Here is a 13,734-nt window from a genome sequence, read left to right as displayed (position 1 = left end):
AGAATTCGTTTTTACTATGAACATGTAACACTTTACACTTAATATTAAAATGAATTTGCCACCTATGATCCCATTCCATCAGTTTATCTATGTCCATTTGAAGTGGTATACATTAAATTTCTATTGAAGATTTGTTTGCCAAGTTACTACCATCTGCAAATTTTGATATCTTGCAATGCAGCCCATTACCAATATCATTTATATATATGAGAAAGAGAACCAGTCCCAAGACTGATCCTTGTGGCACACCACTTTCTAGTTTAACCATTCTAAAGGCTTAACCATTAATCACAATTTTTGTTCACGGCCAGTTATCCAATTTCCTAACCAACAAAGCACAACCCCATCTGTACCATGTGACAACTTCAGTTAGTAATGTCTAATATGGAACTTTATGAAATGCTTTTTGAAAATCTAAATAGATAACGTAAATTGCTTTACTTTCATCATACATGTTGATTATATCATTAAAGAAATCAATTAAATTTGTCAGACAAGAATGATTTCGTTGAAAACCATGCAGAGTCATTTATTAAGTGATGATATTCCAAATGGGTGACAGTCTTATCCATAATGATGGTTTTCATAAGTTTACCAACTTCAGACATTAAGATAATTGGACAATAATTTCTAAGAAGGGATTCACTACCTTTTTTAATATGGGTGTTACATGAGCAAAAATCCATTCCTTCAGAACTTTCCCCATATGAAGTGACTTACTGAAGAAAGTGGTGAAGGGTTTAAGTACCTCATTTTTTGCTTGTTTCATTGTCTTCAAATAAAATTCATATGGGCCTGCAGTTTTATTTATCTTAATTTTATTTAGTGCTGGTACTATATTTACAACTCTTAAGTCCATATGTTGCAAACTGTTTTCCTCAAAGTACTGGAATTGGATTCGAGACACAAGCTCTATCTTCAATTGTAAATACAGATGCTAAAATTTATTCAAAATCTTTTCCAAGTCTTTATTGTCATGAACCAATTCACTATTTTCAGTTATCAATGGACCATACCCATGATCTTCTTTGAGTTTCTTTTGCTATTTTCAGCACTGTATGCTTCATACTGTTGCTTACTTGAAATATAAAGTCTCTTAGTTTCTCTACACACATATATAATCTTCTCTATCAAGCTGGTAATTGGCCTGTTTGAGCTTCTTATGTGCTGTCTTCTAAGACAACAAACACTTTGTATTTTGGCTTCAAATTGAAAAAAGATTCAACTATGCATTGATACATGTATTCCCTCCACTGCTTTGAATGTTTCACTGAAGCTCTCCTAAGTTATATCTTTATTGCTTTCATCTATAATTCATCTCAAATGTGCCTATCAAGAATGATGCAACAATTTTGAAGTCTAAAATTTGGTATTTTTTCACAACTTATGTTGACCAGCATTACAGGCAATGTTGAAACTTAACTCAAAAGTAATTCGCCAATGATAATTCATACCAAACTTTTCTCTCAACATTGTTAACGAGATCCTCATTTGTAGATAGAACTAAATGTAATATGTTTTCGTCACACATAGTGTAAAGCCCGTGCCTAGAGCTACTGAAGAAGGATTCTTAATTCCAGTCAATACATCAGTGCTCTATATTTCCACTGTAGTTGAGGATTAGGTCTTCATATGCTTATTCACCACTGCCAGTCACTAAAGAATTATCCCTATAGTCTTTCACTCATGCTAAAGATTGGATAGGTTATTATCAATATGCTGAAATCACTACTGTATGATGTGTTATCCAAATAATCAAGAAATAATTTTTAGCCAAGTGTAAATGTTTAAATATGTGAATGATGATAGTGAATAGAGCTAAAACTTAAGAAGATAAATCAGAAAACCAAAAACAGAAGGGCTCATTGAACTCATCATTCAGGTAAGTGACTGGCATATGGAGTCACAGTTCTCAACTACAGTAGAAATATAGAGCATTAATATATTGACTGGAACATATGCTGAATGTTGCCTTGCATCGTACTTCAGTGTCTTATAATTCATTTACTGCTTACATCTGAATTCAAGATTTGACTCAAAGTATGATACATTTCAATCTCCTATCTTAAGTCCACATTCAGGTGGGTAATTGGTGGTGGTACATAAGCATACAGAGACCCAATCCTCAACTTCTGTAAAATACTAAGTGGTGATGTATTGCCTGGAAAATATGCAGAAATGTCTGACACTGTACTTCAACATCTCACAGTACATCTACTGCTTACAGCTTTTCTAGATTTGACTCAAATTTTGACATATTTCAACCTCCCATCTTTACTCCACATGGGAATGTCAATATCCACTATAAATCACAATTAAGCCTATTGGTAACAGACTTCAAGGTCCCTCACAAAACTCTTTGGTATTTATAAAACATCTACCTAACATTCAGAAAACACAGATGTTCCTTAGTATCCAGCCCTTTGGGTAACTTACCTGGCATGATGTCTCTGTGGGCAACTAGGTGTCTGCCTCGTATGGGGGTATAGTGGATCTTGATAGCATCGCTAAGGCAGGGTAGGTCAGGCCTGGGGGAGGACACAGGTGGGGGTTCTGCTGGGCCCGTGTAGAACACTTGTCTATACTGCTGCGATGTCTGCCCCAGGGTTGGGTGGCCTTCACACTTTGCTTGCAGCTTTGTTAGGGTGCTCTTCACAGTCATGGCTTCCTTTGCATCTAAACTTAATGATGAGAGTGAATTAATGGCCTCCTCCAATACCCCTTTGGCCTCCTCTAGTCTACCTAGTGCTTGGAGACACTTGACCCGTCGCTCCTGTAAACGGTGTCTCTTAGCCGTAGGGTAGCCAAAGTACAGTGCCCGCTCAGCATCAACTACTGATGCCTCATACTGTTCCATTTCATACAGGACAGCAGAGCGGTTAGCATAGCCCAGTGCCAGACTCTCATACTGCTGACCCAGGGAGGCAGCCTCACCCAGACATGGGTGCGGCGCAGCCAGGATGCTGTAGTTGTACGCCAGCAGTGCCTGCTCCAGTTTCCTCTCTCGGTAGAGACGGTTGCCCTCAATCCGGAACTTCTCTGCTTCAGCAGCACCCTTCCTGCTGATGCGAGTGTTGCCGGGTGGTGGCAAGAGTACCTGTTGCGCCTCTGACCGTGACCACAGGTACTGGAACATGGTATCCAAGGTGGCCATGGGCCCAAAGTGTGCCGCAACCTCACCAGTCTGCCAGGACTCCTGCAGGAGACTGCGGAACTTGGCATACAGCTCTCTAAAGGGTGCCATATTCATACACCTAACACGGTTCCACACCTGCACACCACTTCTCTCAAGAGATGGACTTCCCTCAGCTCTACTTTGATCGTAAGCTTTCAGGTATAAATGAATTCGTTCCTGGAAATAAATCCTAAATTATGACATATTAAGAAATCCTAAGCAATATTCAAAAAATTATTTCCTTCAATCATGTCTATACAATGATTAAGATATCTTACTATCTGTATAAAAAAATCTTTCATTTGTACTATTTGTCTTTAAATTCAGAAAATTTTTGGTTACCTATTCATAATGCTGTCCAGAACCTGGGAAGTCTACTAACTTTTTAAAATCAAATACTTTGAAAATTCTACATTTGATTCTCATTTTAGAGTTACTAAGACACACATATGACATGTAGCCTGTGACCAACCCACACTCAAAACATTAGAGCAACCAACCCACACCCAAAAACAGACCAACCCATGTCAAAGACTATCAGATCAACCAACCCATATCCAAAAAATTCAGAGAAACCAACCCACACCCAAAACATCAGAGCAACCAACCCATGCCCATGACATCAGGGCAACCAACCCACACTAAGAGAATCAGCGCAACCAACCCTCACCTATAACCATCAGAGCAACCAACCCACATCCAAAAGCAACCAACACACATGCAAATGCATTAGAGCAACCAACCTGCACCCATTAACATCAGTGACCAACCCACACCCAAAAAAAAAAGCAACCAACTCACCCAAAAAAATAAAAGCAACCACTCCACGTCCATAAACATCAGAGCAACCAACCCACATTCAAAAACGAAAAAAAACCAACCCACACCTGATATATCAGAGCAACCAACCCTTACCCAAAAACAAGAGCAACCAACCCACACCCAAAACATGAAAATCTGCTCAAAGCAAATCAAGAAAACAACCAACCTAAACAAAGCGTCAGAGCAACCAACCCATAACCAGAAGAGCAGCCAACCTATACCCAAAATTCCCAGGGGTAACCAAGTTGGAGCAGTGAAAGAAAGCACAACGTGTGTGGAGTTGGCCGGGGACAGTGGAGCCAAACGGCGCCATGTCACAATGTGTTGACCAAGTCCCTTCCCCATCCCTCAGTTGCTGGGACAGAGAACCCATTTCCTCTTGCACAACTTATATCCTCTTTTTTTCCCCATCAAAATTCACGAAACAGTATCGGGAGGTAACGATTTACGGTTAAAAGTGCCTCATTTCTCTTTTCTACGAGGAGAGGACTGTCCTCCGTAGGCGTCCACTCGGACACACGCTCCTGTGTTGGTGTACCCAGAGTACGGCCTCCCTAGCCATTCCCTCCACACTTATAGCTATATTCCTGAGTGGAATATCATAGTTTTAATCCATCTGTCTTGAGTGACGAAAGCACAGGACACCCAACTTTTAGGTAAAGTTCCCCTCCCCAGCTGTACTAGCGTCCCAAATATTTTTCATCTCTTGAATATTGCGTGTATGAAAATGTTTTCCAGTATAGAAGTTGTTTCGCGAAGACCATTTTTTTGTACAGGTAGGGAGTGCAAAAAAAAAAAGATTAATCGAAAGACCTACAACAACATAAAAGACTGATTTTAAAATAACTTTATGTAAAGTAGTCTTACGGTGTATGTGCACCACTAGGGTACCTCGCGAAATGAAAAATGAGTGTTTTAAAAGCGCCTATTCATTTTTTTTTTTTCCTTCTGGGAACATATTTTCTTCGTTAGCTCTTGAGTGCGTGACTAAAGTTAGCTGTAGGCGGGTGAAGGCGACCTCGGGCCCCACATGAAGTGCCTGAACCACAGCTAAAATTATGTGCGAGAGAGCCGCTCCTTCCTCATCCCACCACCTAAACAGCGCGTAACCTTGCACTTCCCTAACCCGTCAGACCTCACTAACTGGCTGATAAGAGAGACTGTCTCTCTCTCAAACAGTCTAGACTCAAGAGACAGAGCTCACTAAAACGAGCGTCGACATTACCCGTCAACAGACTGGGATGAGTGAGGCGGCAGGTGTAGTGTGTTCGGCCCATCTCCTGACGCCAACCTCACCCCTCAACACGCATACATATTCTATTATTAGGGTCATGATACTCCAAGGGCAGTGTCACTCATCGTGCGAACGAGGGTCGCAGCTACGCGAAGAAGGGTCGTACCGTCGTGCTAAAGGAACGTACCGCCGTGCTCAGGAGGCGCACCGGCATGATCAAGGGGACCACGAGAGTGCAACGAGTGACAAATTGCAGGGAATACTGCTTATCAAGAGGCCTAAGCTATGCAGGTACTGCAAACAGCCTCCAGGAACAGTGGACAGCTTCCAGGTACTATAAACGACCTCCAAGTAGTGTAGCGGCCTCCAGGTGCTGTAGGAGACCTCGAGGTACTATAAATGGCCACCAGATACCGTAAGCGGCCTCCAGTTACTGTAGATGGCCTACAGGTCTTCTAAACAGCCTACAAGTCCTGTGAACGGCATCCAGGCACTGTAGACTGACTTCAGGCACTGCAAGAGGCCTCCGGGTATCATAGACTACCTCCAAGTACTGAAGGAAACCAACAAATCTTTTAGACAGACTCCAGGTGCTGTAGAGGACCTCCAGGTACTGTAGATGGCCTCCAGGCACTATAAACAGCTGCCAGGTAGTATAACCAGCCTCTAGGTACTGTAAGCGGCCTCCAGATACTGTAGACAGCCTGCAGGTACTGTAGACGGCTTTCCAGGTACTGCAGCCAGCCTCCAGGGGCTGTAGACTGCCTCCAGTAACTCTACGAGGTCTCTAAGTATTATAGGTGGCCTTCAGGTATAGTATACAGCCTCCAAGTACTGTAGATGGACTCCAGGTAAAGTACACGGCCTCCAGGTGACTTCCAGGTACTGTTACCATCCTCCAGGGGCTGCAGACGGCCTCCAGGTGACTACCAGGTACTGTTACCAGCCTCCAGGTAATGTAGGCGGCTTCCAGGTACAGTAGACAACCTCCAGGGAATATCGATGGCCTCCATGTGCTGTAGGCATTCTTCAGGTACAGAACACGGCTTTCAGGTACTGTAGACGGTCTCCAGGCAATGTAAGCAGCCGCCAGGTAGTACAGCCAGCCTCCAGGTACTGTAAGCGGCCTCCAGATACTACAGACAGCCTGCATGTACTGTAGAAGGCCTCCAGGTACTGTAGACAGCCTTCAGGTACTGTAAACGGCCTCCATATACTATAGACAGCCTGCATGTACTGTAGGCGTCCTTCAGGTACTGTAGCCAGCCTCCAGGGACTGTAGATAGCCTTCAGGTACTGTAGGGGGCCTCCGTGTATTGCTGGCAGCCTCCAGGTACTGCAGACGGCTTCCATATATTGTAGGCGACCTCCTGGTACTGTAGGCGGCCTCCAGATAATGTAGACGGCTTTCAGGAACTGTAAGCGGCCTTCTGGTACCGTACACAGCGTCCAGGTAATGTAGATAGCTTGCAGGAACTTTAAGCGGCCGCCAGGTACTGTAGCCAGCCTCCAGGAACTACAGGATGCTTCCAGGTATAGTAGAAAGCCTCCAGATACTGTAGGAGGCCTCCAGGTAATGTACACAGCCTCCAGGCACTGTAGGTGGCTTCCAGGTACTACAGGCGGCCCCAAGAAAATACGGCCAACCTCCAGGTACAGTAAACGGATTCTAGGTTTAGTAGCCAGACTACAGGCACTGTAGGCTGCTTCTAGGCATAATGAACTGCCTTCAGGTACTGGATAAAGCCTCCATGTAATGTAGAGGGCCTCCAGGTACTGTCGGCGGCCTCTAGGTACTGTAGGTGGCCTCTAGGTACTGTAGGTGGCCTCCAAGTACTGTCGGCGGCCTCTAGGTACTGTAGGCGGCCTCCAGGTACTGTAGGTGGCCTCTATGAACAGTAGGCGGCCTTCAAGTACTGTAAGCAGTCTTCAGGCAATGTACTCGGCCTCCAGGTACTATAGGTGGCCTTCAAGTCCTGTAGGAGGCCTCCAGGCAATTTAGGCAGCATCCAGGTACTTTAGGCTGTCTCCAGGTACTATACACGGCCTGCAGGTACTGTAGGCGGCTTTCAATTACTGTAGGCAGCCTCCAGATAAATAAGGCAGCCTCCAGGTAAATAAGGCAGCCTCTAGGTACTGTAGGCGGCCTCCAGGTATAGTAGCCTGCCTCCAGGTACGGTACACGGGCTCCAGGTACCTTATGAGGTCTCCAGGTACTGCAAAAGGCCTCCAGATACTGCAAGCGGCTTTCAAATACTGTAGAAGCCTCCAGGTAATTTAGGCATCCTCCAGGTATTCTAGGCGGCCTCCAGTTACTATGGGCATCCTCCAGGTACTGTACCTAGCCTCCAGGTATTGTAGGCGGCCACAAGTGCTGTAGGCGGCCTCCAGGTACCATAGGCGGCCTTCAGATAATGTAAAAGGCCCCCAGGTATAATACATTGCCTCCAGGTACTGTAGGCGTCCTCCAGGTATTGTAGGCGGCCTCCAGGCATAATAGGCAGCCTCCAGGTACTGTAGCTAGCCTCCAGGTATAATACACTGCCTCCAGGTACTGTAGGCGGTCTCTAATTATCGCATGAGGCCTCCAGGTACTGTAGGCGACCTCTAGGTACTGTAGGCGGCCTCCTGATACTGTAGGCGGCCTCCTGATACTGTAGGCGGCCTTCAGGCACTGCAGGTGGCCTCCAGGTACTATACACGGCCTCTAGGTACTGTCGGTGACCTCCAAGTACTTTAGGCGGCCTTTAAATACTGTAGGAGGACTCCAGGTACTGTAGGCCCCCTCCAGGTACTGAAAGCGGCCTCCAGATAGGCAACCTCCAGGTCCTGCAAGCAGCCTCCAGGTACTGTAGCCAGCCTTCAGCTATAATACACTGCCTATAGGTAATATAGGCGACTCCAATTACCGTAGGCTGCCTCCAGGTATCGTAGACGGCCTCCAGGGAATGTAAAAGGCCTCCAGGTAATGTATGCGGAATTCAGGTATTGTAGGAAGCCTCCATGTAATTTAGGCAGCCTTTAGGCACTGTAGCCATACACCAGGTATAACAGAAAGCCTCCAGGTACTGTAGGAAGCCTCCAGGTGCTGTAGGAAGCCTCCGGGTACTGTAGGAAGCCTCCAGGTATAGTAGACTGCCTCCAGGTATAGTAGACTGCCTCCAGGTACTGTAGGCGGCCTTCAGGTACTGTAGGCGGCCTTCAGGTACTGTAGGCGCCTTCCAGGTACCGTAGGCGGCCTCCAGGTAATGTAAAAGGCTTCCAGGTACTGTAGGCGGCCTTCAAGTACTGTAGGCAGCCTATAGGTAATTTAGGTAGCCTCCAGGTACTGTAGGTGGACTCCAGGTACTGTAGGCAGGCTTCAAGTACTGTAGGCGGCCTCCAGGTAATTCAGGCAGCCTCCAGGCACTGTAGGCGGCCTCCAGGTATAGTAGACTGTCTCCAGGTACTGTAGGCGGCCTCCAGGTACCGTATACGGTCAACAGGTACCTTAGGTACTTCAAAAAGCCTCCAAGTACGGTAGGCGGCCTTCAGGTACTGTAGAAAGCCTCCACGTAATTTAGGCAGCCTCCAGGTATGGTAGGCGGCTTCCAGGCACCTAAGGCGGCCTCCTGGTACTGGAGGGTGCGTTCAAGTCCTATAGGCAGCCCCCGGTACTGTAGGTGGCCTCCAGGCACTGTATGTGGCCTCCAGGTACTGTAGGCGGCCTCCAGGTACTGTAGGTGGCCTCCAGTTACCGTAAGCGGTTTCCAGGTACCGTAGGTGGTCTCCAGGTATAATAGGCGTCCTCCAGGTACGGTAGGCAGCCTTTAGGTACTGTACCAGGCCTCCAGGTATTATAATACACTGCCTCCAGGTACCGTGGGAGGCCTAAAAGTACCGTACACGGACTCCAGGTAACGCAGGCGTCCTCCAAGCAATGTAAAAGGCCTCCAGGTACGTTAGGCAACCTTGAAGTACTGCAGGCAGCCTCCAGGTAATTTAAGGAGCCTCCAAGTACTGTAGGCGGTCTCTAGGTACTGTAGGCGGGCTCCAGGTACTAAAGGCGACCTCCTGGTACTCTAGGTGGCCTCCAGGTATTATAGGCGGCCTCCACGTACTGTAGACAGCCTCCAGGTACTGCAGGCAGCCTCCAGGTAATTCAGGCAGCCTCCAGGTACTGCAGTCAGCTTGCAACTATAGCACACTACCTCTAGGTACTGTCAAAGGCCCCCTAAGTACCTTAGGTGGCCTCCAGGTAATGTAAAAGGCCTCCAGATACTATAGGCAGTCTTCAAGTACTGTAGGCAGCCTATAGGTAATTTAGGCAGCCTCCAGGTACTTTAGGCTGTCTCCAGGTACTGTAGGCGGACTCCAGGTACCGTACACGGCTTCCAGGTACCTTAGGTGGTCTCCAGGTACTGTAGGAGCCTCCAGGTAATTTAGGCAGAACTCCAGGTACTGTAGGCGGCTTACAGGTATAGTAGACGGCCTCCAGGTACCGTACACGGACTCCGGGTACCTTAGGCGGTCTACAGGTACTGTAATAGGCCTCCGGGTACTGTTGGCGGCCTTTAAATACTGTAGAAAGTCTACAGATAATTTAAGCAGCCTACAGGTACTGTAGGCGGCCTCCTGGGACTGTAGGCGGCCTCCTGGGACTGTAGGTGGCCTCTTGGGACTGTAGGTGGCCTTCAAGTATAATAGGCAGCATATAGGTACTGTAGCCAGCCTCCAGGTACTGCCTCCAGGTACTGTAAGCGGCCTAAAAGTACCGTAGACGGCCTCGAGGTACCGCAGGTGGCCTCCAGGTACCACAAGCGGCTTCCAGGTACCGAAGGCGGCCTCTAGGTAATGTAAAAGGGCTCCAGGTACTTTAGGCGGACTTCAAGTACTGTAGGCAGCCTCTAGGTACTGTAGGCGGCTTCCAGGCACCGTAGGCGGCCTTCAGGTACTGTAGGCAGCCTTCAGGTACTGCAGGCAATCTCCAGGTACGATAAGCGTCCTCCAGGTACTGTACGCGGCCTCCAGGTACTGTAAGCGGCCTTCAGGTATTGTAGTCATCCTCCAAGTACTGTAGACGGCCTCAAGGTATAGTAGACTGCCTCCTGGTACTGTAGGCAGCCTCCAGGTACTGTAGGCAGCCTCCAGGTACTGTAGCCAGCCTATAGGTACTATAGGAGGCCTCCAAGTACCGTGGGCGGCCTCCAGGTACCGTAGGCGGCCTCCAGATACTGTAAAAGGGCTCCAGGTATTGTAGTCGCCCTTCAGGTACTGTACGCAGCCTCCAGGTGATTTAGGTAGCCTCCTGTTTCTGTAGGAGGCCTCCAGGTATAGTAGACAGCCTCTAAATACTGCAGGCGGCCTCCAAGTACCCTACACGGCCTCCAGGTACCTTATGCGGTCTCCAGATTATGTAAAGGGCCTCCAAGTACTGGAGGCGGCCTCCAAGTACTGGAGGCGGCCTTCAAGTACTGTAGGCGGCCTCCAGGTATAGTAGACTGCTTCCAGGTGCTGTAGGCGGCCTTTAGGTATCGTATACGGCCTCCAGGTACCTTAGGTGGTCTCCAGGTACTGTAAAAGGCCTCGAGGAACAGTAGTCGGCCTTCAAGTACTGTAGAAAGCCTCCAGGTAATTTAAGCAGGCTCCAGGTACTGTAAGCGGCCTCCAGGTATTATGGGCGGCCTTCAGGTAGTACAGGCACACTCCAGGTACTGTAGCCGTCCTCCAGGGACTGTAAGCGGCCTCTAGGTATTCTAGGCGGCCTCTAGGTACTGTAGGCATCCTCCTGGTTCTGTAGCCAGCCTCCAAGTATAGCAGACTGCCTTCAGGTGTTTTCGAAGGCCTCCAAGTACCCTACTCGCCTTCCAGGTACTGTAGGCAGCCTTCAGATAACGTAAAAGGCCTCCAGGTACTGTAGGAGACCTCCAGGTGATTTAGTCAGCCTCCAGGTACTTTAGGCAGTCTCCAGGTACTATAGGCGGTCTCCAGGTACTGTAAGCGGCCTTCAAGTACTGTAGGCAGCCTCCAGGTAATCTATGCACCCTCCAGGTACTGTAGGCGGCCTCCTGGTACTGTAGGAGTCTTTTAAGTACTGTAGGCAGCCCCCAGGTACTGGTGGCCTACAGGTATAATGGGCGGCCTCCAGGTACGGTAGGCAACCTCTAGGTACTGTAGCCAGCCTCCAGGTATAATACACTGCCTCCAGGTACTGTAAAAGCCTAAAAGTACTGTAGACGGCTACCAGGTACCACAGGCAGCCTCCAGGTACCAAAGGCGGCCTTCAGGTAAGATAAGAGGCCTCCAGGTAGTTTAGGAGGCCTTCAAGTACTGTAGGTAGCCTCCAGGTAATTTAGGCAGCCTTCATGTACTGCAGGCGGTCTCTACGTATTGTAGGCGGCCTCCAGGTACTGTAGGCGGCCTCCAGGTACTGTAGGCAGGCCTCCAGGTACTGTAGGCGGCCTCCAGGTACTGTAGGCAGTCTCCAGGTACTGTAAGCGGCCTTCAAGTACTGTAGGCAGCCTCCGGGTATACTAGACTGCCTCCAGGTACTGAGGCGACCTCCTGGTACCGTAGGTGGCCTCCAGGTATTCTAAGCGGGCTCCAGGTACTGTAGGCGGCCTCCAGATACTGTAGCCAGCCTCCAGGTACTGTTGAAGGCCCCTAAGTACCTTAGGCGGCCCCCAGGTTCTGTAAAAGGCCTCCAGGTACTGTAAACCGCCTCCTGGTACTGTAGGCGGCCTTCAAGTACTTTAGCCAGCCCCCAGGTACTGTAGGCGGCCTCCAGGTGCTGTAGGTGGCCTCGAGGTATAATAGGCGAGCTCCAGGTACAGAAGGCAGCCTCTAGGTACTTTAGCCAGCCTCCAGGTAATGCTGAAGGCCCCCCAAGTACCTAAGGCGGCTTCCAGGTAATATAAAAGGCCCCCAGGTACTATAGGCGGCCTTGAAGTACTGTCGGCGGCCGCCAGGTTATTAAAGCAGCATCCAATCATTTTAGTCTGTCTCCATGTACTGTAAGCGGTCTGCAGGTACTGTAGGCGGCCTCCAGGTACTGTAAGGAGCCTTCAAGTACAGTAGGTAGCCTCCAGGTAATTTAGGCGGCCTACAGGTATAGTAAACTGTCTCCAGGTACTGTAAGCGGCCTCCAGGTACCTTAGGCGGTCTCCAGGTACTGTAAAAGGCCTCCAGGTACTGTAGGCGGCCTAAAAGTACCGTAGAAGGCCTCCAGGTACCGAAGGCGGCCTTCAAGTACTGTAGGCAGCCTCTAGGAACTGTAGGCGCCCTTTAGGTACTGTAGGCGGCCTCCAGGTATTCTAGGCGGCCTCCAGTTACTATAGGCAGCCTCAAGGTACTTTACCTAGATTCCAGGTATAATAGACTGCCTCCAGGGACTGTAGGCAGCCTCCAGGTACCGTAGACGGCCTTCAGGTAATGTAAAAGGCCTCCACGTATAATAGGGGGCCTCCAGTTACGGTAGGCAGCCTACAGGTACTGTAGCCAGCCTTCAGGTATAATAAACTGCCTCCAGGTACTGTAAGCGGCCTCCAAGTACCGTAGGCGGTCTCCAGGTACCGTACGTGGACTCTAGGTAACATGGGTGGCCTCCAGGTACCGTGGGCGGCCTCCAGTTACACTAGAGGCAGCCTCCAGGCTGTAGCCAGCCTCCAGGTATAATACGCTGCCTCCAGGTACTGAATAAGAATCTGTGCTCAAAACCTAAAAATTTCGTGTGATTAGTCGAATAATTAGCATATGAATATTATCATAATTAATCCAAGTGGTAATTAAAGGCTTAATATTACGAAATGCAGTCTTTTGACTCGAAATACTTAATCACCATATGGAATATCATCTATACCCAGATCTTCATTGAAACCCGAAGTTGAAAATCTTGATTTTTATGAAAATATGGACTTTCTTGAAAATTTCAGCAGAGATGCTTTCAAGTATGCTGAATAAGAATCTGTGGTCAAAAAAAGATAAAGATTCCCGTAATTAGTCGAGTAATTAGCATATCAATATTATTATAATCAACCCAAGTGGTAATTAAAGGCTTAGTGTAAGGAAATGCGGTCTTTTGACTCGAAATGCTTAATTACCATATAGAATACCATATAAACCCAAATTATCATTAAAATCTGAAGTTGAAAAATCCTAATTACTCGACTAATTATCTGAATTTTTAGGTTTTGACCACAGATTCTAATTCAGTATATTATCGAAGGCCCCGAAGTACCTTAGGCTGCCTCCAGGTAGTGTAAAAGGCCTCAAGGTACTATAGCCAGCCTTTAAGTGCTGTAGGCAGTCTCCAGGTAATTTAGGCAGCCTTCAGGTACTTTAGGATGTATCCAGGTACTGGAGGTACTGTAAGTGACCTCCAGGTACTGTAAGCGGCCTTCAAGTACTGTAGGCAGCATCCAGGTAATTGAGCCAGCCTCCAGGTACTGTGGGCGGCCTCCTGGTACCGTACACGGCCTCCAGCTTCCTTAGGCGGTCTCCAAGTACTGTAGGCGGCCTCCTGGTA

The 13,734-nt window shown here is 47.9% G+C and overlaps 1 protein-coding gene across 3 annotated transcripts in view; it reads right to left on the bottom strand.

Moving 5' to 3' along the window:
* LOC139758832 (SET and MYND domain-containing protein 4-like) overlaps positions 1-13,734 on the bottom strand; it is an 83,401-nt gene that overhangs the window by 37,078 nt on the left and 32,589 nt on the right. For 2 of the 3 annotated variants that reach the window (XM_071680677.1, XM_071680678.1), the window contains exon 3: positions 2,437-3,352. In XM_071680677.1, the coding sequence (XP_071536778.1) occupies positions 2,437-3,250 (814 nt within the window). In that variant the 5' untranslated portion in view covers positions 3,251-3,352. Of the gene's footprint in view, positions 1-2,436; positions 3,353-3,517; positions 4,679-13,734 lie in introns of those variants that run through there. The other variant, XM_071680679.1, reaches the window with a different exon arrangement.

This window comes from Panulirus ornatus, chromosome 31, assembly GCF_036320965.1.
Source record: "Panulirus ornatus isolate Po-2019 chromosome 31, ASM3632096v1, whole genome shotgun sequence".
Classification (NCBI taxonomy): Eukaryota; Metazoa; Arthropoda; class Malacostraca; order Decapoda; family Palinuridae; genus Panulirus; species Panulirus ornatus.
Note: the sequence above shows the minus strand (reverse complement) of the source record. Positions and strands in the feature narration are given on the sequence as shown.